Below are 26,436 nucleotides of genomic sequence, written 5' to 3'. Positions count from 1 at the left end.
CCATCTGTCCCCACCCTTCTCTCCCATACAGGAAGCTGTATTATTAACAAGCTAGCTGTCAACAAAGGGCAAAACTGTGCGAAATCCACAAATCCTTGCGGAAGTCGGCTGTATGGTGACTCTGGGTTCCTTCACCTAAAAATTAAACTGCAGTGCGCCTCCAGCTGAATCCTAAACATGGCGACAACCGCTCAGCTGTTCGAGGTAAAATGACTGTTTCAAGCTGTTTTAGCTAATAGGCTAGCAAGTAGCTATCTATCTTTAACGGGAGCTTAACGGTCCCTGACCTTTTTTATGCTCATAGTGTGTAAGTAAATATTAGTACCGGCGCAGGCAGTTGGGACTGTCTAGGCTCCATGTCGTAACGTAGAAAGAAAAGAGGACACATATTTTATTTGCATGAGTTTGCGTATTTGGGGAAATGGCAATGTGTTTTGACTGTGCTGTAAAATTAACGCGTCTATCCTCAGTGTAAAGTTTCATCAGAGAGCAAAGTTTGTGTCCCTTTCAGCATAACTTTATTTTGCCGTGTTTTGGGGGTAACCGTCACTTCCCTGGCTGCTTTCTGTCCCCATATAGGAGCCCTTTGATGCAGATGAGTACATTGAAAGGTTGGCATGGAGGACTCCTGGAGGAGGCTCTAAAGGAGGAGCTGAGGCATTTGACCCCAAAAGGTAGTGTTGCTACCTGTCATTTACATTCACAGAGGTCTACCCCCCCCTGTCATAAGTGGAATGTCATCCTCCAGTTTTGTTTTTATTTTTCCTGGACATTGTCTTTTTCAAATAAAAGTTGTTTTTTTTTTCTTTTTCTTTTCTGTATTAGTTTGAAAACGACACACCAATACTGCCTATAAACACTTTATGAAAGCAAAATACATGTAATATGTTCAAGAAAACTTTCTGCGTCTCTGGCTTTTATGCGAGTTTTGCTTAGTTAAGAACGCAAGAAGGCAGACTTTGCCAAGAATCCACTGAAAAATAGCTTCAACCAAGAAAGGTTAATTGCCTTTTTGTGCACAAAAAAAGGCATATAAAGCAATGTGAATACAGAAGAAACACATTAGCAATGTCCAAGAAAAGTAAGAATGAGTCGTGTTCGGTTGGTCTTGATGCATGAGCAGTTTGACCTCTTAAGTACTGTTCTTTTAAGTAAAGAATAGATGTAATATCTTTTTTTATTGTTGTCTCTTGCATTATTTTCTACTCTGACCTTAACAAGGACTATTTGGAAAAAAAAATTGTTAATCTATGCTTTTATCAAACATGCTTTTTTCGTCATGCTTTTCTTATAACAGCATAACATAATAATACAGCCATTTTTCATTGTTTCTCTTCCACAATGATTGATTTCTAATCTTTTCAAATGTGCACCGCAGTGCCCCTTAATTTGGCTTAAGCTTTCTCAACTATATACTTAAAATGGTTTGAAATGTTGTAATATTTCATTCTTAGTGTAAAATTTGATTTATGATTTCTACATATCGATATATACATTGTTTAAAAGTGTGTTAAGCTGCCTGCACTTACCAAAACTCATTTTGACCTCCTCTGCACTAATTTAGTTTTTGATGGGTTGGAGAAAATTGAGAAATAAATATGTTTACAAATCCTTTGCATGCTTTTCTCCCATGTTTATGATGTTTACTCTCGGGGACAGAGTTACATCTTGTAAGCAAAAATGCCAAAACAGTTTAACTGTACTGTAGATCCATCCTGCCTTATCTACTTCTACCACAAACTGTTGCCACTACCGCCTTGGAAGCTCTTAGTGAAGAGTTAGAGACAACATATCTGTGGAGGCCACCATACTGTGAGTCACCAGCCAGGGAATGAGTGTCTGTTGGGAAGGGATGGGAGATGTCTTTAAGCTGTAGCTAGTGCTGAAGGAATTAGTCAGAAGATTATACACTCATCATTTTGGGATGTTTCGTACTCTGTGAAATGTGGTGCTGACTTAGAACATTTGCTTTGCAGTCCTAATGGCACTTAAAATGCCGCTGACGAAGCTGCTAGTTTTCAGAGCTTCTTAAGTCTGGGGACCCAGGAATTAAGCATTTGGCACTATTCTGTAACTATTTACTATAACTGTGAGGTCAGTGGGACAGATTTAACCTGTATGTGAAGCATATTTTTGCATGTTTTACTAGTTGTATATTAAGGTTCTTTGATGGGTTATTTGGACCATGGGTACATTCTGTGTGTACACACCTTCTTTCCTCTGTGATAGGCTGTTAGAAGAATTTGAGAGTCATATAGAGGAGCTGAAGCAACTGGATGAGAAGATCCAGCGGAAGGTGGAGAAGCTTGAACATCAGTGTCATCGTGAGGCCAAGGAATTTGCCCACAAAGTGCAAGACCTGCAGAGAAGCAATCAGGTGTGTTGTTTGGTGAAAGGAAACTGCTGACTTTCACCTTAATGTCGTTGGTTCACTGTAACACAAATTATATCTTGGTTTTTATTACACATTCTCTCTTGTTTGTGTGAATTCAGGTGGCTTTTCAGCATTTCCAAGAGCTCGATGAGCACATCAGCTACGTGGCCACTAAAGTTTGCCACCTGGGTGACCAGCTGGAGGGGGTGAACACACCTCGCCAGAGGGCTGTGGAAGCTCAGCGTCTGATGACCTACTTCAACGAATTTCTGGATGGAGACCTACGCAGTGATGTCTTCAATAACCCAGAAAAGGTGAGTATGTTGCTTTTCTCTGTCACATCTGAGGAGGTTTGTGTGGGTATGTATGTGTGACCATTGATGAGGGCCCCTGCTGTGATACTGCTGGAGGTGAGTATGAACAGGATTACGAGGGAAACCACCCATGTTAATTTGTCAAGTTTATCCCTTTAGTTGGATCCGTCGGCTAATTTGGATTAATAAACTGTAATTTGCTGTCTGACAATAGCTGACTGATTGACTAGCATGGATGTCAACATGCTCATGTCAAACCTAATTGCATTTACAGTAAGTTGTCAGTGAGCGAGAATTTGATTGGTCCTTAGCTTTGTGTCACTATACAGATGCAAAAAGCTCGTAGCAAGACGGCACATGTAAGGGCAGCAGAAATGTGCATGCTAACAGATGACATGCACACTTTTTTTTCCTCATTTTCTGTCTACACAGAGGCTTTGTTGATTTTTGACAAGTGACCCTAAATGTTTGACTCTGCTGTTTTTTTTAGTGACAGTAGTGAGATTGGGATGCTTTAGATTTGTCTTTTAGAAGAAACATGACGGGATGCAAAGACGTTAGTCTGGGGGTCAATCCTAGAGACGAAAGCTGGTTATGGAGCTAGTTTTCCGAAAAGGCATGCAGAAATATCTGGCCAGATTCCTTTTCCTGAGCATACCTCCATACGAAGGGGAAAAGAGGAAAGCTGCAAGTGAATAGCTGAAGGGGGATGGCTTTGCTAATCCTTCTGAAAGGGAGGGCTGGGCCGCCAGCGTGGAGACAAGTGGTGCTAAACCCTGACTGCAGGGAGACGGCTACATTACTTACATGGGATTTAGCTAATCTTAGCTGGGGGACAGATACTTAGAAAACCTTCGCCGAGCAGAAAGGCTGGATCCTCCTCACGGGAGCAGAGTAATGATGTTAGCTGAGGCAGGCATCTGCGGGAACAGAGGAGTTGCGGACGGCGGGCCTTTCGTAGGTCTTGGGCTTTTTCAGCCTGCCTGTATATCGGTAGGGGTGGGGGGAGGTGGGGTTCTCAACAGGGCCCCCATTTTTTAGACAGATATCCCTGGCCGGACAGATTATTGAAGGCGATTTAGACTCCTGTGGGATTACAGCCCATTCAGAAAAGGGATACCAATAAAGAGTTGGGTGTGCTGCTAAGTCAGGACTGCTGCTGTTGCTGCTGCTGCTGCTGCTGATGCCCAGGTGAGCGCAGGCTGTCTGTTATCAGCTCCCTGTTTAACACAGGGGAGGTGGAGGAAGGCTGCTCTAAGATGATGATCCCCCAAGTGGAGACACTGCCGGCAGCCTGCCCACTTTCTGTCTGGATGTCCACCTCACATTGCTCTGTCGTGCTCTCTCTCTCTCTCTCTTTGTCCCTCACCTGACATCTTTCTCACTCTCTCCCTCCCGAACGCACACACACAAACGCACACACACTCACCTTTTCTCTCTCTCCTGCAGATTAAGGAGGCTGCTGATATCATTCAGAAGCTGCATCTCATTGCCCAGGAGCTGCCATTCGACAGGTGAGTCAGGCATCCTGGAGGCAGCTTTAGACAGGAGCGCTGTCAAACAAGGGGAAGGTGGTGTATTAATTATATTATCTTTTCCACACAGTGTAATCCTAAGAAAAAGTATCAAGCATTACACAATTTTAATTCAATATCATTTGTATTAATAAAAATGCTAACCGGCTTTTTCATTTTCTATTTGTGTATTATTTCTCATTTTCTGCTTGTTGCTTTGTTCATTTGGGACAGATTTGCAGATGTCAAGGCAAAAATTGCAAGTAAGTTTCTGACACTAATCAGCTACCATCTCTGTTATGAATATAATGGAACTTTGCATCGTCTTATGATACTTTGCATTTTCTTTAACTTCTGCCCAGGTAAATATCACGACCTGGAGCGTCAGTTAATCCAGGAGTTCACCGCAGCCCAGCGCAGGGGTGAGATCGGCCGTATGCGGGAGGTTGCAGCGGTTCTATTACATTTCAAGGTGACCTGGAAGACGCATGTTAAATCTGTGGTCTTATTGAGTGGGATCTTTTCTTTTCTGCACTGACGTGCTGTAATGTTGTCAGAAATGTAATACCTGTGTCTTTCTTTAAAAGGGCTACGCTCACTGTGTGGACGTCTATATCAAGCAGTGTCAGGAAGTGAGTGTAAAAGGCTTTTCTTACACATATTATTAAGTTTCTTTTTTGGCTATCGATATCAACAGACCGCACATTCATGCTTTTTGGCTCCATGTGTCTTTTTTTTTTTTTTTTTCTGTCCTTCCAAGGGTGCTTACATGAGGAACGATGTGTTTGAAGACACTGCAGTCCTCTGCCAGAGGGTCAACAAGCAGGTGGGCGAGGTCTTCAGCAGCCCAGAGACCGTCATGGCCAAACTCATCCAGAACATCTTTGAGAACAAACTACAGGTATTTTTACTCTAATTGATGGGTGGCTGAGTTTTGCTCAAACATGCCTTATATGTTGTTCTACTCACCTGGCTTTGTTTCTCCAGGCTCATGTTAGGGAGAAACTGGATGAAACTAGACACTCTGATGTTGAACAGTACCTCAAAAACCTCTATGACCTTTATACTAGGTAATTAACTTGCTCACTGGTAGTTTGGCCTATTGTCTCTATGCTCAGTGACCATGGTTCTTATTTTTGCTTCTTAATGTTTGATGTTTCCAGGACCACAACATTAGCCACAAAACTGACAGAGTTCAACCTGGGCTCAGACAAGCATACGTTCCTGTCCAAGTTGATAAAAAGCATCTTTTCCTCTTACTTGGAAAGTTATATTGACATGGAAAGAGAATACCTTCGCACTCGAGGTGCCATGATTCTGCAGCGATACTATGACTCCAAGAACCACCAGAAACGCCCAATTGGCACTGGCAGGTCAGCTTTTCACGTTCTTTTTCTTGAGACATTGATCTCAAATAACAATTTTAATGTCATAAATACGTGTTGTGATATAGCGCTATATAAATAAACTGAATTGAATTGTAAGTGAACTGATAATAATGATAATCTGTATCTATCTGTAGTATTCAAGAGCTTAAAGAGCGGATCAGACAGCGCACCAATCTTCCACTCGGCCCCAGCATTGACACGCATGGAGAGACTTTTCTGTCCCCAGAGTTAGTCGTTAACCTGTTGCAGGAGACACGCCACGCCTTTGAAAGATGTCACAAGGTGAGGCTTCTCTAGCTTCTGTAGATTAAAGGGACAAGTACTGTGGTGTACACGTGTTTTGTAAGGAAGTTAAATGTTTCTCTTTAATGTAAAACAGCTTTCAGATCCCTCTGATCTGCCCAAGAATGCCTACTCAATCTTCCTGCTGCTGGTTGAACATCTGTGTGTGGATCACATTGACTACGCCCTGGAGATTGGTCTCTCAGGTACATCAAACCAAGCTCTTATATTCATGATGTGCTTTTACTGTCTGCTCATTGAACACAGTGTTACAAACATAAAGCGGGTAGATTGCAAGAGGCAGAAAAACACTGCTGCAATGCTTTCTAAAGATGTGTCAAAGGGGCGGCACTTATCTTCAGGTTCAGTACATAAGGAAAAAAATAAATAAATTCTGTTAATATTCAGACCCATTGTTTGTTATCACACTCCTTTGTTCAGGCCCTTTTTCATTACAATCACATTTCAGTGATAGCAAAGACATCATACCTGCCAAACTGAATATTTTGAAAATAATGAGGACAGGCACCCTCTTCTCTGTGTAAATACAAGTGCTGGTCAGAGAAAATACCAAGTCAGAGGGAGGGAGATTGTAGATTTATGAGACAGGATTGTAGCAAGAAAAAGATAGGTGGAAGGAATCAAGAAAACACCCGCAGTGTTGAAAGTGCCACAGATCGCAGTATGTCTCCATCAGTCTTAAATGGGAATGTTTGGAAGCATGTCTGTCTGCTGAAATCTGACCACCCAAACAAAGTGAGTAATCAGGGACGAAGGGCCTTGGTTAGACAGATAACCAACATACAGCCAAGAGGACATGTATACATTCAATTAGACTCTAATGGGCCTATGTGCTCCACACATGCTCTGAAGTTCAATCTTTTTACATCTTATTTTGTAACAAATTGTAAAGAGTAAGTATCCATTGATACAGCATTCACATAGGCAAATTCTTAAAAGAGCTGTTCTCATTCACTTTTTATTTTTTTGTCGGCCAACTAAACGACTGAAAAGCAGCCTATTAGGACTTGGTGTCATATCCTGGTTGCTGAAAGCAACATTTGAGACTGCTGCTCTGCTCTAACGAAATCCTAATTTATAACAGTCATCTTGTCGCATGTCATCTGACGAAAGACAACATCTGTGCAGTGAATTCGGCTATGCCGACATGAACGATGATCTCCCACTGAAAGTTAGAAATGGCCCACAGCACTGCATCGTCAGACACACCTCAGTCAGTAACTCAGTATTGTGCACGCATACTGCGCTGAATGACTAACAGTCCCGTGCAAATTAGTTGAACTTGAACAGTTCTAACGAGTAATTGGAGAAACCACCAAAGCAAATTATTATTATTCCCAAGAAGGGTTTGAATCATGATTAAAATGGGACATTTCAGCTTTCTATCCAACACATTCTGTGACAGTAAGAAATGTATAATCCAGAGAAAAATGAAATGTCAAAGTTATATCAATGCAAAGCAGGTTGTTTGGGGGTTAAATGATAAGGAGGCAGCTTATCATTTTCAGGCAGTCGATTACAGTCTGATTAAACATGTATCTGTTGTTTCCCAGTGATCAATTCATAAAGCATGTTCTGAATTTAAGAAATGTATCCTTGATGTCATTGTGGTCTGATTACAAGCTCTTTACTGTCTGAGGCTGAAGTTGAACAATACTTTGATATTCGGCTGTAAACATCAGACGGCTGTGGTTTCCTGCTCTCTGCAAACTATATTGATTTATGCTTTCCCGGCTTTTTGGTTAATTTGTTCTCGGTCTCTTTGATCTGCAGCCATTCCTTCAGCCGATGCCAAGAATGCCAACCTGTATTTCTTGGATGTGGTTCAGCAGGCAAATTCTATCTTCCACTTGTTTGACAAACAGTTTAATGACCAGCTCATGCCTCTGATAAGGTGAGTTACGGTTAGACTCAAAATCCTACATACTGTATGTTTTTCTGTAATCGAAAACTTGTTAGTTGTTTTTTTTTTCTCTTAAAGTTGGCCTTTTTTTTTTCCACGTCTGTATACAGCTCATCTCCAAAGTTAGCAGAGTGCTTGCACAAGAAGAAAGAGGTGATAGAACAAATGGAAGTGAAACTGGACACAGGGATCGACAGGTCAGTGTGTTGATGACCGGCGTTGAATATCTCTTGCAGTGTGTCCTTTAAACAACGTATTTTGTGCTGCACACAGAACATTAAACTGCATGGTGGGGCAGATGAAACACATCCTAGCAACAGAGCAGAAGAAAACGGATTTCAGACCCGAGGATGAGAACAATGTCATGATCCAGTACACCACAGTAAGAGATGCTGAGCTCACATGCAAAACAAAACAAATCAGCAAATGCAGCATGTAAATCCCCTTCGTCCTCACACCATGTTGTTCTTAGACTAAAGATGGATAGTTTTTTCTTTTTTTTAGTTGTCTTTGGTTTTTTTAGTTAGTTTTGTAAACATGCTTTCCCTTTCTCCCTGTCAGGCCTGCTCCAAAGTCTGTGCCTACGTCAGTCGGCAGGTAGAGCATGTGCGGAAGTCCATGGATGGGAAAAATGTGGACACGGTGCTGACGGAGCTGGGCGTTCGTTTTCACCGACTCATCCATGAGCATCTACAGCAATACAGCTACAGCTCAATGGGAGGCATGCTGGCCATCTGCGACGTGGCTGAGTACCGCCGACGTGCCAAGGACTTCAGGGTGAGCAGGGGACATAGGTCCAGGATGCGCTGGTCTCAGGGCAAACAAAGGCTCTGCCTATAAAAGCTCTACTTGTGATTTGTTAATATTAATGAACTGATGAGGGTCTACACGGATTACTTACAACTCCTTATTTGATCACAAAGGGTTAATTGAAACTTGCAAATGTTTGATGTTTTAATTTAAGAAGAAATCTTATATTACATTTTCTCTTAATAAAAAAAAACAATATATCAATCAATAGAACCATTAATGGATGATGTGTTTTCAAGGAACCAAAAATCTAAATCCCAACACAAATGAAGGTGTGATTTACCCAGTAGAATCCTTTTCCTGGACCTTCATCTTTCATCATCAAGGTATAACCGTTCTATGCCTCTCTGTCCTTCAGGTCCCTCTGGTGCTGCAACTCTTCGACACACTCCACGCCCTCTGTAACCTCCTGGTGGTTGCTCCTGACAACCTTAAGCAAGTGTGTTCAGGGGAACATCTCACCAATCTGGACCGGAACCTCCTGCACGCCTTTGTCCAGCTCAGAGTGGACTACCGTTCAGCCAGACTCGGCCGACACTTCAGCTAATGACTGTTTGAACACCTCGTTGTGCTCCGTCCAGTAAAATATGCTTTGATGAGGTGATGCAACTTGAAGATACCCATTACCACGTCAGAATGCATCAGTCTGGCCGCAGCAAACGGACTACACTGGGTTTGGAAGGCTGCTGCTCGTTGAATGTGGGAAATGTGCATTTTACCTTTTTTTTTCATTGTTTATTTCTCTGAGCTATTGAAATTTGAATGTCCATCGATTTAGGATTTAATTTGTTTTTAAAAACTAATCCATCACCAATTCATGTGGTTAAGATATCTGAAATATTATGAGTAAATGGACGATACAGATTTACATAAAAGAAACCTGTTTTTGCTTGTGCCAAATATATAAGTTCTGCAGCTGCCCTTTTGCACAGTAATTGGCCCTGAAGCTGCTTTAGGGGGAGTCTATCAACAAGCTGTAAAGGCTGTAAAATCAGACATCAGTCCTGCAGTTGCAGCACATATTGGAACAGTTAGTCCTTGTGATGGATTTTAGGTGACCCAACAGACAGTCTGGCCAAGCTTGAGATAGAGCTCTGTCTGGCTAAGAAAGACACATGATCAGCTCTGTACCCTTTGACCCTTGATCACAAAGTAAAAGTCAAGAGGCCATTACAGAGATGTGAGACCTGGGCTTTAAACAGGTCTGAGAACCTCTCTGGAGGTTTGGGTGGTCCCCTCTTGGCTCAGATGATTGGTGTGATGGGTCACCGAGTCTGTGTCACTGTAATTGCACAGATCAACACTTGCTCATCCAGTGATGCGTAAAGTCCAAAGACATTGTTGGTCTGATCTGCAGTGTTTCTGGGTCAGAGGACACTGAATTGTTGACCTCTGGTGATTAAAGAAGCAGACTAGAAGGGACTTCTTCACACAGGGCTTATTGAAGGTTCACCATAACTGTCCTCTACACAAGAACGAGGAAAGATAATACCCCCGATGCCTGAAAGAATTTCCGACATAAAAAACTGCTCCCACTGTACTGCTGTTTACTTTAATTAATGACTCAATTAAAAAGGAAAGCATTTTATTATTGCCCCTCTCTGAATATTGTTCATATTTTGGGGAGCCGTGAATAGAAAGTTTGGCCTGTTCTCTTTGCGAATGTCACTTTCAAAGTGAGATGAAATAGTCTTCCTTTCTATAGAAGTCATCAAGTATTCATAGGAATTCTTGCCACCAGAGTAAAGTTCTTTCTTAGACTTCATGAAGTGAGCAGAGCCAGAGGGGATTAGATATCTACGAGTTGATGAATTGTGTGCAGTAGTCATGAACTGGGGGAGAGCTGGGGAGATAGAGACGGCTGAGAGCTCCGTTCCAGTGCCGGCTGGTTAGTGTTGTGTAGAAGGTACACACAGTGCTGTGCAAGTTCAAACAACATAATTAATTAGACTAATATTAATATTATCAATGCCACATAAATTCAATTCTCTCAGCCCTAATCACAACTGGATAGCTTGTAAAAATTATTTTGTTAGGCCCTGATGCAAACAGTGGGTCTTTTCCAAACATTTGAAAACTATTTGTTTTTGCGGCGATTAATGTGCGCGGCGTGGGAAGGGGTTGGGGGAACGGAGCCGGGCCAGAGACGATAACTGGCGTGGAGACGAAGGCAGAGGCGAGGCCTGGCCCCAGGGACACCCAGCACAGGCACATGGAAGAGGGGGAGGTATGTGTTTTTTGGGGTGGGTGTTTGAGCAGGTGGAGCGGATTAGTAATACTGTCAACACTGGAGAGCTGGATAAGACTGTCCTCTTTTACTCGTCAGTTTGAGCAGTGCTTGCATACACGCTCAGAAACATAAAGACTCCAGCGCAGACAAACATACAGTGGTGTCAGGACAAGAGAGGAAAGAACTCGCATTTGCCCTGTCAGTGCACAGGTTGCTCCACTTTTGATTCTACTTCCTGTTGAAGTCTTTTCTTGCTCTTGAAAACCAACACTGACCAATCGGTCTGCAGTATGTTTCCTCCAGTCTTCCCAATCTCACAGCGATTAGCACGCCTCACACCAGGAAAATGGCTCCAAAACGCAGTGTCAGACTGGAAGGTGTTGCTTTGCACTGTATGGTGACTACTGTGAGCCTCCAAAGGGGGGAAATAGTTCTTTATGATAAGCTTTGTTCAGTCAGCGGTGTTAGGGAAAACCAATTGATTCCTAAAATGTTTAGAATGTTTTAAAAAGAAATTCCACAGTTTCCTCTTAAAATGATCAAACAGTCTGCTGTTGAGTTTCTATTTAAAGCACTGTTTTTATTCTCTAAATTAGATGCTTTCATGCAGGTTCAGGCATCCCGACTGTAAAAGCACGGCTACATCTGTGTTAAAGATACATACATTTTAACTGAATCCTCGTCTTCTTTGTCACCCTCTTTTGTTTACCCTTTTTCATGCGTCTTCTGCCTTTGTCTCCTCTGCCAAATAAATCATCAACCATAATTTTACTGTTTGTCCACTTCTTTTGCACATCCTGCTAGTCCTCCAACATAAATCCTCGCTCTCGGCGCATTGCTGCTCCCCCAACTAGGCCAGGCCTCTCTCTGCCTCCTGGAGCACTGACAATAAAGCATTACAGCAGTCAATCCATGTCAACAACAGCTTTGCTTAATTCCTGCTAAACACGTTTAAACTAAATCTTCACCTAATGATGCATAATGATTTGCTCTTTAGTGTGCTGGTGGCTCATATCTGTTTTGGTGGTTTATTTTCCACTCCACTGGAAACATGAGTCAGGTGGACTCCCTGTAGAAGACAGTAGGGATGGTATTAAGGATCCCCGGGTTAAAATTAGTCAAATGATCATGACTATATCCGCAGCAGTGTTCTGGACATCGTATGATGGTAAATTATGAAAATTTAACTGTTCAGTGTATAAATACATCTATGATGAACATTCATGGAACACACTCGTGTTGATTTTTCAAATCTATTCTTTAGGGTTCCTCTGTGAGAGACTTTCATAGTGTGGGCACACAGCCAGACCCTCTGATGTGATGCAGATGTTGCCCTGGCCTTGACCTCCTGGCTTTATAACTAAGGGCCAAAAAGGCACAGGTGCTACGCCACCTTCAGTCTTGGGTAGCCGGGAGCTGCACTGTGCAGGATGCGAACGCTGCCAACTCTTCTCTGCTCACTTTTCTTTCTATCAATGTCTTGTCTGGCGAAGCTTAACAATAGTCTCCCTTGATTCCTGCCACCAAATATCATCATCCTTTTGATGACTAGTTTGTCCCCCCCCGCACTCACTCCCATGTTTTCTAAAAACACCAGTCTCTGCTGGTAGTGGAGAGTTTTCCAGTGCTATTTCCTGGCCTGGTGCCTGTGCCTTGCTCTCTCTTGGCTGGGTTTGTCTGGTTGACTGCTCCACAGGAACAGACTGGCACTCTAGCTGAGGGCTCCAGGGTCTGCACACACAATCCACTAAACATGTCTCCATGTTTGGAGCTGCACTATTACTGATATGCAGCAATATTTTGCACATTTAAAGGGACATTATCATACTTTTAATTTGATTTTATTATATTACTTGCAGTTATTAGTAATAGTGTTAGCATATTCCAAATACACTTACATACATTCAATTTACAGTACACAACTGTTGGTCTACCCGCTCATGTGGTACAAGTGTGAATAAAATTGAATACCTTATAGACTTCATATTAAAATCATATGGAATAAAAACAACAAATTGATTTTGAGGGTGAAAGGACTTCAGTGCTAAACACACTCACTCACAGGGCAAACAAACATCTGTTACGTTTGTAAGGCCTATGGCCCTCCTAACCCACTGATGTTGAACCAAGCCTGCACACATGCCAGAGAAACAAATGAGGTCTCTCTTCTCCACTGAAGATGAAACACTACATCACCAAAGCATGTGCATTTGTCTAATCAAGCTTTTGCCTGCGGCTACGTCGAATGTAAATGAATAGGCTTGTGTGTGCCAGCCTCTATTTCTGTTCAGCCTGACTGCGTTTGATGATGAAACAGTGCAGCAAACATCTGACAGAAGGGGGCACTAGTGCTCCAGTGTTGCTCTCCTCCCCTGTGGAGCCCTCTCTTCCTCAGAGCTTCTCACAATGGGGACCTGCCTGAGGGGGGAAATGTTGCTTTTTTAGGTCTGTGAGCCCATATCCCTTAATCCCCAGCCATGATTGACAATCATGATTTAGGGTATATGGTGTCCCATTCTAATCCACGAGCAATGATTTCATTTGCATACCTTCCATACGTGGCCTCATTTTAGAGGAAACGGCTGCCTTTGTAAGTGATACTGAAAGAGAGAGGAGTGAAAGATAGAGAATAAGGAGGAGAAAGAGAATGGATGGGGGAATGTTTGTGTTTTTTTGTTTTCTTTTTTTTGCCAGAAGAAAGATGAGAGCAGGTTTTCATGCCTGAGCAAACAATCCAGTATAGATGCTTTTCTTCTGCAGCACTTTCCTCTTACACACACTCACACAAACTACATGTGCACATTCAAACTCACACGCGCCATTGCAAGTACATTTAGAATAGTAAAAACACAGAGGAACACACAGAGATGCTCCCTCACACGATGCAAAACTAAATTGCTATTTGCTCATTTTATAACCAAGTCAGGCTTAATTATAATCATGGGAGTTTGGGAGTTACCGTATAATCTCTAGAAGGTATTAAGAATTTCCCAGAGCACACCACAGTGTAAAAGAAACAAATACAAATACTTACAATTATTTCCCCATCATAACACCCAGGAGAATGGGAATCAAATAATGCTCAGTGTCTGGTGTCTCCACAGAGACCATTCATCCTCACTTTTATCTGCCAAGGAAGTGGAGCAGAAGTGAAACACTGGATGAAAGGTCAAAAGGATCACATTTCTTTTGAAGGTAAAGTGACAGATTAGAAAGATCAATAGGTTTAGATACACTTATTTTATCCTAAGATACGATCTGACCAAACTCAATTGTTTTCATTATGCTCTTTTTATTTTTTAAATACAATTCAAATCTGCTGAATATATTTGAATGCACTGAATATAATAAATAGTACTGATTGTATTTGAGATGCATGTATGTTTGCATACAATACGGTAGTATAATTAAAATCTAACATTTAAAAATTTGCAATGTTTCCTATACTAACAAAAAGGAATTATATAATTATCATTTAAAAAAACAAAATCAAATCACTGAAAAATACTGATACTTACATAGTATTAAAACACATTTTATGAATAACATCACATTAATATTTTCAGTGAGGCAAAAATACTGATATCAGCTCATGCTTATCAGGCAAACACAGAAAAGTCCATGAAAATAAATATATCCAATACATTGTTGGTGATTAAATTATTCTCTAAATGTGTAAATTCATAAAATCTTACTGCTCTTAAAAAAACACAAAAAAACATTAGCAAGTGTCTAAGATCTACCGTAACGTCACGTAGAGCCTAAATGAAGCGCTGGGCTGAAAGATGCAAAATCTGAGTAGAAGAAAAGTCATTGTGGGCTAAAAAATAAAAAAAAACTTAATCACCTAAAAGACATATTCAGACAAATATTCAGTCATTTTTTCTAAATAAATATGTTTACAGTATCTAAATTGATCTGATTCTGATTCTCCAAGAAAAGCGACAAAGGGAAAGAGATGGTCATTTTCCTCCTAAATAATCCCCAGCAGCAGCAGCACATACTGCATCAATCCACCACTTTTACAGAGCCAGGCCAGGTCTCTGTGACAGAGGACTCCCCTCTGGAACAATAACAGCCTGATAATCTCCTCTTATCTCTCATGTGTTTTAGTGTGCTCCAGTGTCTTTGTAAGGCAACAAATACAAGTGTTGTTTTCATTTGATGTGCTCTGCACTACTGGAATACCCTCTCACTTTTCCTAAAAGAATGAGGGCAGATGTGCCGTGAATTTCCTTCCCTCTCTGGCCTATCCCACTTCTCGTGGAAAATGCCAGTGTGGGAGGTGGTGAGGCATTAAGCCACCCGAGGGTGTGAGCGCTTGAGCATCGCACCCATCGTCCCATCTCCATGGGCCATCCCACCCTCTCTACAATTAGCACTGTTTACCAGCACTGGCCTAATTGATTCCATCTCTTTATCTTTTTACCTCCTTAATTTTGTTATTAAGTGTGCGAGAGAGGCGCGAAAGCTCCTCTTTTTCCCATTTTGAGAAATTATACTCTTGTACTTGATCCAGCTAACAGGATTTTCTTAAATTACTTTATAAAAGACCATCTTTTAACTTTCTTCTTTTTCTCTCTATCCATTCATTAGTAGGTCTGCCTCGAGGCCTGCTCACATCAATTTCTTGGGTTAAAGTTACAAACTTAGGCAGCTAAGCTTGACGCTCACGGAGGTTTTCGTGGACGAGAGGGGCTGGCTGTGGGTGGAATGGGGACAAATTATTAATTTCTGAAGTATTAGAAAAATAAAGAGATTGAATTAAGAGTATTGGTCTTCTGTTATCCAGCATGGCTAGCCTGAGGGACTTACTGTGGTGGAGGACATTATGCAAATGCTCTCCCCTCACTGTCTCTGTCGTTGCCGGGTATCTTTCACTCTCCCTTCCTCCCTCCCTCCTTTCACCCATTCTCTCTCTCTTGCAGTCAATCTCTGCTCCCCCATAATCTTTCCCTCTCTGTCTCTGCCTCTTTAATCTTCATCAGTCAGCAGAGGCAGAGACAGTTTAGTGAGAGCATCTCCCGTCCAAACAGCTCCTCTCTAACTTTTTCTCTCACTCTCCTTCCCATTCATGAATTGCTGATTCTCCAAATCTCCAAAAGCAAAATTAATGACCCGGATGAGAGATCAGCCACAGTCCAAGATTTTAAAGAAGCTGGAAACTAGATAAAAACATGCGTTATGTGTAACTTCATCAACGGTGAAGTAAATATAGTGATATATTGTTATATTATATATAAAAAAAAACTAAGATACCATTAAAATGAACTACACAACTATTTTGTTATTGATGAGCCAGATATATGCATACAGATGAGATATATTACAAGACAAACCATATTTGCAGTGTGTGGAAAAAAGCTATTTTAAGCCTTTTTTCCGCCTCAAAGGGAGCTGTGCAAAATCAGATAAATTACCTTAAGTCTGTGTTTCTGACTTAGTAACCTGACCTGCATATTCAAGCTGTTTTCATGTTTTGATACACGTGATTCAAATGAATAAGTCAGCTCATCAGGTGAAGCAGGATGAAATCTAAAACCTGACTGGCAGGGGGCCCCAGGGACAAGGACCGGCAAAAACTGCCCTGGTCAGAACTGGTGTGTTATATATTTGCATGGAAAGTCATCCATAGAAACCGTTTGGACAAAAGCAAGCACTTTCAAAAAGTTCTTAGCAGGTTAGTTGAACTATCCCATCACAGTCTACACTGAGCAACCCTCAATCAATCAGATCAGCACTACCAGCCTTAGACCGTACAAAGAAGACGGACTTGGCCATGCTGAACATGAGGCCAATGAGGATGTGCTTTAAAGTGCAACAGCTCTGATAGCCCAGCGAACTCCAAAATACATCAGTCGCTAATACTAGTCGATGGTGTTCACATCTTACTGGGCCAGTCGGTAGAAAATAAGTAAAATATATTTTCAGTAAGTAAGAGACTTTATTCTGTTTATCTATTTTTTCAAATGAGTATAAATTCCAGCTTACAAATGATGTCAAAGCAGCACATACACAAACCTTTGGCTGTGATTGTTACTGTCACCCTTAAACACGGTTTACTAATTGCTCTGAATTTCTACGTCCTGGCCACAAGCGCATTACTTAAAGCTTGACGAGAAGGATTCTGTCCTATGTTAACTGAAGCCTTAAGTTCCCGAATAAAGAACATCTGGGAGTGTGTTATAATGAAGAGAGCTTATAAGACTTCTTTAGATGCTTCTCATCTCAGATGAAGGCTCAAATAGACATTAGCTACTAGTGTAACACACTTGATGTGAGTATATTTTAAGGGTGAAGTCTTTTATCGTATGTGCCTGGTTAAAAACTACTCAAACCCTGAAGGTGGTTGGACTGAGGGAGAGCGTGAAAAATGAAGACATTGTCGGTTTGCCAAGGTGAAGTAATTCAATCATATTATCATTTATGTATGTTATTTTATTTGGTAGGCACCTGTTTAAACAATCTTTCCCAGTTCACTCCTGAAGACCCCTCTGCCTTGAATAGTTCAGATGTTTCCCTGCTGATTCAAATGAACGGGTCAGCTTGTCAACTCATCATCAAGCTCTGCAGAGTCCACATAATGACCCATGCTTTTGAAGTGGGTGTGTTACACCAGCGTCACATCTAATGCATGCTGAAAAGTGTTTCCCCAGATCATGTTAGGATGTTAGGAAATGCAAAGACCTGCAGCGTTAGAGCTGTTTTATTTTTTATTGCCTGAACTAAGATGTACTATTAATGAAACCCACTGTTTATTGTCAATTCAACCAAATATTTTACCCTCAAATCATTTTCCCACCATCATTTCTATCCTGGTTTGTGCTCCTATTTTAAATCTCCAAATTGGAGGAAATGTGGACTGGTTTTCCAGATAGCTCCAGTGTTCCAAGAAACCCAAAATGGTGCCAGAACAAGAACCAAAGCTATTTTGGTCATTATTAGACATTTGAATATCATTTGACATTGTTCTTTTACTGGACAGTGCTGATAATTTCTAAAAAAAAGTCTAATTTGAATAGATTTAATGCTTGGTGATTTTCAATAGATCCTTAAAGACGTATATAATGGCTATATGTTCACCCTAAAGCTTCAGTAGTATGAAAATCACTGAGCTAGAGACATTCAGGTCTCCTCAGCTCTCTCTATTGATCTTTGGATTCTGCTGCACAAGAATGAAAATTCTCTTATTAAGGCCAGCAAGTAAAGACAGGTTAAATGAGCTCATTATCTATGATCCATAAAAATTCAGATATCCTGAGCTGACATGCAAAACTTTTGTCAATATTGATGTTTATTCAAGAAAGCTGTAGAGGCCTGATGAGTCTCAAGTCCAGTTAATTAATCCTTAATGGGGGAGGATGAAAAAGAAGGGGAAGGATGATAAGAGTAGGATAGCTGCAAGGGGAGGCGGAGAGGAGAAAGAGCAGGAGAAAGAGGAGGAGGGCAGCGAAGCATGGTGTCAGTAACAACGCCAGTAATCTTACAGCAGGAGGGGGAGAGGATCCCAGCAGCACCAGTGGCATCCTGTTCCAGCAGCGTACACGGCACTAGAGGCATAACAGACAGGTTTGATGTTGGTAAATATTAGCTTTGTGCTGGACGTGGGTGTATTCTCTTTGACACTCTCATTGCATATTCAGAATCAAATGTTTCTAAGGAGGAGGAAAGGAGAAGGAGGGTGGGTGGTTGAATGAAAGGCCTGAGATGGCAGAGTTGCTCTCGGAGGAGCAAGTAATTGGCCCCTCGATGGAAGTGGTGACAGAAAAAGGCACCCCCACACACACACACACACACAAACTCTTTTGCTTCACTCATCTCCTCTGCCTCTCCTCCCTGATCTGATAAAGGTAAACGTGTAGCAAATTTGTCATTTGATGAGGGAGGATTTCCACAAACAGAGCTGACATGATGAGTCTGTGATCTGCCTGTATAAGAGTCAGCAGGGGCCCAGGCAGGCAGAGATCTCAATCCTCCCTCTGCTGCACCCCCCTCCACTCGCTATGTGCCTCTCTTTTCCTCACATACTGTCACACACACACACGTATACACACTTTGGCTGTGTTCGCACAGAGCCTCAGCCTCTGTAATTGCTGCCTGCCATCCATATCTTTCCCCTTGTCTGTTTCTGAGTCCCTCGCTCTGCTGCTGTCTATCTCTCCTCCTCAGAGACATCCTTCGCTCCTTTTCCCCGTTTCCTCTTTTCTCCATCAAATAAAGGGCCCGGCCCTCGCCTCAGCATCACACTCAATTTCTGACTCTTCCACTTATCTCTCGGCTCCACGCCTGCAGACTGCTCAATTATCAACACTCACCTAACTGCTATACCTCTTCGTCTTCTTCTTGATGATGCATAGCAATACAAAAAGTCAAATATTTCCGTCTCTGTATTGACAAGTTAAAGGGTTAAAAGCTCAGCTGTAGGGATTTGACAGTGGATATTGTGTGTGTGTGTGTGTAACGTGTTTGTATAACAAATGAAGTGCTGTGGTGATGGCACAACTGAGAATCTCAGCCACAAATCTCCATCTCCATTACCAGAATCATTCCCAATGCAGTAACCCCTCCATGGAGGAAATTAATACATGCTTTCAAAGTGATCACAAGACTCTCTTCTGGCTAAAAAAAAAACATCTTTCCCATCCCACCACACCCAATTTCTCTGCACTTCTGCAATCCTCTTCTCAGACACATGCCCCACAAACTCCCCATCCCTTACATCTCTCTGTCTACTTCTCCTTTTTTCGAGTCTTTCGAGTCTTTTCCTCACAATCTGATCTGAGAAGGAGTCACTGGGTTTGAGCCTTTCCACTCAGGGGTAATGGTCCTGCCTCTGCCTAGTCCCATGACTCTAATCCTTGTACTCGGGACCCGAGCTACTGCTCTCCTCCATGCTGCCTGATCAATGCCTCTCTGTCTCTCTGAACTCCCTCTGCTGAAGTTAACCCTTTGGTGCAACTTAAGAATGCGTGAATAGTTCCACTCTCCTAAAGATGAGAAGGCCAAAGTTAATTCTGCAGCAAAAACATTTATTGGACCATTGAGGGTTATCATTATTATTAGTTATTTTCTTTCTTTTTTTGGTCACTTACCTTCTTTACTTTGCAGAGTCAAATAAGAAGTTTAATATGACTTTTACCCAGGATCTGTTCAGATAATAAGCAAGAACTAAGATCTGGCAGCAGGTTAGCTTAGCATTACAAGCACTTAAACACAGAGCTCTTAAAGGTAACAATTACTGTTATATAACACTGTGTTAGTAATCAGAGAAAACAATGGAACCTTGATTCCAGATTGTTGAAAAAGAGAGATGAGCGACTTTATTGCCCAAGCATAGACTTAACTTTTTCAGGTTCAAAGTTGAACATTTTGTGTTTCTGAGTACTTGTCAGATTGAATCAGTTTCATTTACACATTTCCAAAATCTGGAAATTCCCTCAAGGGCATCCAGAGTCTGTGGAAATACTTCTATTAGACTCTCGACTTTAATATGGAAAATAGCTCCACAAAATAAAAGACCAAAAAATATTAGCTACTTTGCATTGCTTTCCAGAGCAGATCAGATAAAGAGGTTTAGATTGGGCATGAATTGTGCTAATTACTGATGAAGTTAGGTCCACCATTACAACTGCTTGCTGTTTCCCATAGTCTAAGTAAGAAAAACCCAGTGTATCTCTAGCATGCCTATAAAAATAAATGGTGACACATCTTTTAAAATGCAGAATTTTTCCTATGTTGGCAACTTGCAGTAAAACTACTGTGGCATTTAAGAGCTGCCGCATTGGAGGCTTTGAAATATACTGTGTGATTTTAGTTTGACTCTGGGTTCAAGTTTTCTAAAAGGATAAAAAAAAAAACAATGTCAACACCCTGGGTGGATTTTTTTTCATTTTTAGGTGACCAAAAATGTTACCGTAAAAAAAAACTATCAGCTTTTAAAAACACCCATGCACATGAGAGCAAAGCCTCACTCTGGACAGGCCAAAAAATGTCTGTTCACAGTCACGTTATATGCATTTCTAGGCCTTTCTATGATATATGCATTTCTATGATATGCTTATCTAGAGGGAGTGTTTATGGATGTTTCTTTTTTTTAAACAAACAGAAAAAAAAACAGCATATTGGTGCAGGTGTAGCGTGAACTAGCAGTTTATCATGAATAATGAACATAGCTTAAAGAGTAAACTTGAGTAAACGACAGGGCTATCATTGTTTTAAAGTGGATCTGGCAGATGCCAGAGCATCCCTTTATTTGATCAGAATCCGTCTTGTGTATATTTCCTATTTTCCCATGTACTTTATATTATATCACTATTGGCGTGATCTATGTGGGTGGTAAGAAATAACTGCTCTAAAAAAACTGGAGTTATCCTTTGATGGTCTAACCATGACTGTAGCTTTCTCTGTCAGCTGTTTGCTCTCTTTAAAAGATTCTTCCTTTATTTGAAGACCTGAAACATGTTAAGAAAAAAGCTGTGCTGCCTGGGAGAGGTCTTCTGTGGTGGTGGTGGGGGTGGTGGTGAGGGGAAAGGGAGGAGGCTCAGAGGAGAACTGAACTTTGTTAATGGAGTGTTTTCTCCGTGCAAGTCACTCAGCTTTGAAAGCCAAGCCCCCCGGGTGAGGACTCTGAAGCGCAGGAATCAGACATGCACAATCAGTTCCACTCCTTAAATCTCCTTCAGAATCATATCTGTTTGAGCAGCCTTTCCTTAATTTATTTCTCTATCAGTTAGTGGGTTGTGATCTGGCGAAGTGCTTCGGGAATAGGAGGCACTGCTGAATGGTGAAATGGAGAAGGTTCCTCTCTTTCTCTCTTTCTGTTTTCTGCTCCCTCACCAATTTCCACACACACTCATACTCCCCCCGTCTCTCTCCCCTTGTGCCCTTACCATCCATTTAGGCAGTGCCTCTGACTAATTTGCCCATCACGCTTGCTGTCTGGTCCTTTACGGTTGAAGATGTTTTGACGTGTCTCTCTCGGCTAGCTCTCTCCACTGGCACTGTCTCTACTATGATTAAGAGTGTTCTGATAATAAGCAAAATGCCAAGAGTCACCGAACGGCTGAGGAATCTGGAGTGCCACAGTGTGATAGAGTGTGTTCCTCTACATCGGTGGAAAAAATGTTTAGAGCGAGTGGTGCATGCACAGCAGTTCCACTCAAAGGAAACGTAATCCAAATTGCAGAAACAGACAGGCTTCTTGAGGGCAGCCTCTTCATGCAAAACATGAAAGACTCTCACAATGTTTATTCACACGTCAGATTCTACATTTAGATCAATGGCAAAATGAGTCTCTCATTAGTCAGTTGCTGATTTGGTGGATTTGTAAGCTCCAGCATGCATGCACCCATGTGGTTTTTCACAAGGACCTGACTCAACACCTCCTGTCATCCGGTGGCTCACTCCTGAGGTCACTCTGTTTGACTCCTCCCACAATCCCCCTGGAAAAGAGGGCGTGTCACTGGCAGGAAGAATGTGCCAGGCCACCGAAGTAGCCCCCCATCACACACGCACACACACTCAGACACCCTCCCCAAACCTCCACTCTCTGGACCAACCAAGTGATTAGTTGCGGATTAAAATATTTGCTGGGCAAATATCTGCCTTTGCTGTCTGACCCAACATCATAGTTCAAAGACAAGGGCTTAACCAAGTTTTCTCTTTACTTGACAAATAATCAAGCCTCCCTGAACCACACCCAGAACACAGGCCATGAATCATTCATAACTTAGTCACATTAATCAAAATTGCCAGAATTTTCCATTTCATTGTAAGTCTGCGTTTCAGCTGATTATGTTTGCTAAGTATTTGCCACATGGAGCCAAAATACTGAGAATGCCAGAGAAAGGTTGATGGATCATGTACTCCATTGAAAGTGAGGTAATTACTGAAGGGATCTTAAGAACAAACATGTGTACTGTGGATTACTGTTTGCTAAAGATCATTGTGCAGTAGTGCAGGTCTTTATTTGAGATTTAACATGAATTGCACAGTAACGTTCAAATCAGTATTGAATTTCTGCTCCAAATTTGTTGCTTAAGTAAAAGGAAAAAAACATTATAGGCACAAAAACACTATAAAAAAACAACAGTACCCAGTATTATGTATCATACCATAGGATTAACATTAGCACTGATAAAATACTGAGGAAAAAACATTTATTCATTTAGTTTAGTTTATCATGATGTGCTGTGTCTGTATGCATGTTACTTTTGCTTCTGGTGTTTTTTAAAATTTATTTTAGCTTTCTAGTTCTGGTTCTGTGTTTTGGCCTTTTCAACCGCCCCTATTTATGAGTTTTATGAGTTTTATGGTGGAGCTGCACCAAACAGACCTTATACGTATCGATTCATTCCATAAACTAATATTTTTTAGATTTATGAACTTCACATACAAAACCATAAATAACTAAAGTTCCCAAAGTATTGATACCAAGAGAAAAGCTATAAAGGACAATGAGTTGGATATCCAAGAGAAGTAATCACTTCATATCGAGCAGCATGGGAGAACACTATTTGTGCTTGCCACTTCATTTTCTAATACCATCCCATATTTCAGGGAATTTTTTTTATCATTACCAACCAGCAGTCACAACACAATCATCAGATAAATGTCCGATTCTTATGGCCTTTATATTGTTAGGGGCATGACAACTTCCTCCTTCAGAAAGTGGGGATCTATGAATATGCTAATAAACTCCACCTACATCTCCACCTCTCAGCACTTGCTTAAAGTCTCATCCTACTCTACAAAAATTCACTCTGCTATGCTCGTATTATAAAGAACAAGAAGGTGTAGAATAATGGTCGAGACTGCTAACTTTCACTCACCGAGTGCCAGAATCGTGGATTTTTCACACTATATGCAGCAACTGGTATCACTTTTTTATTTCCAGCGACACTCTGCTGTGCAGGACTGTGCGAGACTCAGTGTTTGAGAAGCATCTGCGTAAGAAGTCTGACACGATGGGAAAAGCCTGCTTCTCCATAAGCTTTTCGAACCGTGTGCCACAGATACAGTGCATTTTTCTGGGCAAAATGGCCTGGAAATACAGTCACAGTTTGTGGCTGGGCTGCTTTCGATGTTGCTAATGTTTTTTTTTTTATCATAGTTATAATCAAAATATTTTACGTCTGCTATTTTAGCAACTAGAGTAAAACTTTTTTCTCCACCTAACTTGTGCTAGCTTCTCCTATAACTTGCTAGAGCTCCACCCAGCTCAGTACTGGTTGGTGCTGTTTCCTCCAAATAGTCCACATAGATGATTCAGGCTGTCTAACCTTGGCATTCAGAAGCTTGACTGCCCGGTTGCAAGCAAAATATACAATTAAATCCATTAATTTCTCCTCAGGCATTGGTTGCCACAGTCGTTTGTCTCTGAGTAGTACTCAATGCTTACACCAGGGTTTCTGACAACTGAAGCTTGAATGCTGTTCCTCATTTGTAAGTCGCTTTAGATAAAGGTGTCTGCTGCGTGACTAAATGTAAGTTTAATAATGTGCACGGATAACACCTATAGAGTGGTACAAAAATAACATATAATCAGGTGTATCAGCTCTGCGGTTGTCATACAAATCTGCCAGTACTCCCTGGTCCTGTTGTCGCTAATTATGGATTGAAAATGCCCTGGCTGGATGTGAAACACCTTCCTGGTTTATTGTGATGTCAAAGATTTTAAACATCTAATGTGCCTAAAACATTGTCTATAGTGTATGTGGTTTTTAAACGATTTTTATGAGTTCAAATTTTTTTTGTGTGAGTGTGCTGAAAGCAGGGGAGATGAGGTGAAGTTGCCAAGTACATTATAACCCCTCAGGGCCAAACAACACGTACCCCAGAGGACTTACATCACTCTGCAAATTAAGAGCAGGCTCTGTGGCTAGAGCAGTCTATCTCAGCAGCCTCCACCTCCCTGCCGAACAATGCAACCTGCACTGCCACCGCAGAGCATTCATCTAAGCTCTATGCCCACTCTTGTTATTCCTTTATTATGAGTCCAGGCCACTAACTCAGGGGGCTAATATTATTTTGCTTCCGACGGTCATTTGGCACTGAGTGTTCTTAATTTCTTGAGCCCCCTCTCTCCATCCTACCTTTTCTTTGTGCTCCATAAGGGTGGGGGCAGACAAGGCATGTCGGCAAATTGCAAAGCTTTAATTACTTTCTGTTGAATTAATTAAGGAGGAAAAACTTGTTCTTGGTGAACAAAAGTGAGGCTGGCTGGAGGCAGTGGTTGAGAATGGGTATGGGGTATAGGAAAAGCATCATTGTAGCCTGGCAGCCGCAGAGGATTTAATTTAGACTGAGTCTCCTGGAGGGCCCATCTACTGGAGTCTTGGGCCCCAAGTTGACCACTTGGAGGCTCTTATTGGTACCAAGCTTACAGCTATCCATCACTGTCACACCACCCTCTGAAAACCAAAGCACACTGTGGAGAAATTGCATCAACACTTCTGGCTTTTTGACTCTTGAAGTCACTGTCTGCGGGGTGGATGCTCCAGATCAGCTTTCTGCAACTACAGACAGTTTTCTGAGAGTTTGTCAGTTCTTTAACTGAATAGAAAATGCCTGACTTGCAATCTTATCAAGTGCACATTTTATATTCTCTTTTAAAAGAAGGGAAAGTGACCATAGAAAAAGAAATGTCTACGTAATGGCAGCAGAATCTGAACTAGAAAATGTGTCCACATATCAGTAAAACTGTACTGGGTGCTGTTGTCACATCACTAACTACTGCCACTTTTAAATATTGTTCCATTAGGATATGAGATCTGTCATCGTTCTAAATATGTCATTCAAGTCTCAATACAATCAGAAAGATGTTTGGGGGTTTTTTCTGTATTTTTACAGCAGTAGAAAAAGTTTTTTTACCATAAAAGTATTGCACAGCAGCATATATTAAATCCTGAAAGGGGTTATATTCTTCTCACAAGCATCACATTTTAACTGCCACCCATTTTTTAAATGTTTATGACCAAAAGTTTAGTTGTCTGAAATAACAGCTGAAAATCATGGCAGCAATACTGGTTTATATTCTATCTTTAAAAGTTATTGCATTTTTACATTGCTACCAGTGCTGACTTACAACCCCAATTCCACCAAAGTTTGGCTGCTGTATAAAATCCAAATAAATACAGAATGCAGTTATTTTCAAATCTCATGAACCGATATTTGGCTCACAAAAGAACATAGAAAACACATCAAATATTGGAAGTGAGACATGTTATGTACAGCAGATGATTAAATATTTCAAGTACTAACAATTTTACATTGAGGAACATTATTTTGAAATTTCTCCACAATGTGTAGATGCTGTTATTGGCAGATTGCTGAACTTCTATCTGTCTTTACTTCAGAGAGATTCGTACTCTCTGAGGTGCTCTTTTCATGCCCAGTTATCCAATAGATCTTTTGTCAAATAACTTGATTAGTTGTAAAATGTTCCTGTAGATGTTTCCTTTAAGTATTGCTTCCGTGTCTTTTGTGGAATTCGGGTTGTGGTTGTAATATTTTGAGGCAATTTTGCTCTGAAATTTCCTCTGTTTTACTAATCCGGAATCATGTTTAAATACTGTAGTCAGATTAAATCTTAGTACAGGA

At 41.2% G+C, this 26,436-nt stretch overlaps 1 protein-coding gene across 2 annotated transcripts in view; it reads left to right on the top strand.

Annotated features, from left to right (window-relative positions):
- The window catches only part of exoc5 (exocyst complex component 5), a 71,901-nt gene extending 61,720 nt beyond the window's left edge, over positions 1–10,181 (top strand). The window contains exons 1-18 of one of the 2 annotated variants that reach the window (XM_072365659.1): positions 13–204; positions 580–674; positions 2,230–2,377; positions 2,494–2,688; positions 4,138–4,202; positions 4,437–4,465; positions 4,565–4,674; positions 4,790–4,834; positions 4,963–5,103; positions 5,190–5,272; positions 5,366–5,575; positions 5,725–5,872; positions 5,970–6,078; positions 7,667–7,787; positions 7,907–7,993; positions 8,070–8,178; positions 8,358–8,573; positions 8,965–10,181. In XM_072365659.1, the coding sequence (XP_072221760.1) occupies positions 178–204; positions 580–674; positions 2,230–2,377; positions 2,494–2,688; positions 4,138–4,202; positions 4,437–4,465; positions 4,565–4,674; positions 4,790–4,834; positions 4,963–5,103; positions 5,190–5,272; positions 5,366–5,575; positions 5,725–5,872; positions 5,970–6,078; positions 7,667–7,787; positions 7,907–7,993; positions 8,070–8,178; positions 8,358–8,573; positions 8,965–9,153 (2,127 nt within the window). In that variant the 5' untranslated portion in view covers positions 13–177 and the 3' untranslated portion in view covers positions 9,154–10,181. Of the gene's footprint in view, positions 1–12; positions 205–579; positions 675–2,161; positions 2,378–2,493; positions 2,689–4,137; positions 4,203–4,436; positions 4,466–4,564; positions 4,675–4,789; positions 4,835–4,962; positions 5,104–5,189; positions 5,273–5,365; positions 5,576–5,724; positions 5,873–5,969; positions 6,079–7,666; positions 7,788–7,906; positions 7,994–8,069; positions 8,179–8,357; positions 8,574–8,964 lie in introns of those variants that run through there. The other variant, XM_072365660.1, reaches the window with a different exon arrangement.
- The last annotated feature ends 16,255 nt before the right edge of the window (positions 10,182–26,436 follow it).

This window comes from Leuresthes tenuis, unplaced genomic scaffold, assembly GCF_036924035.1.
Source record: "Leuresthes tenuis unplaced genomic scaffold, fLeuTen1.0.hap1 SCAF_15, whole genome shotgun sequence".
In the NCBI taxonomy this organism is placed as follows: Eukaryota; Metazoa; Chordata; class Actinopteri; order Atheriniformes; family Atherinopsidae; genus Leuresthes; species Leuresthes tenuis.
The sequence above is the reverse complement of the archived record's forward strand: the minus strand, read 5'-3'. Positions and strand labels throughout refer to the sequence as shown.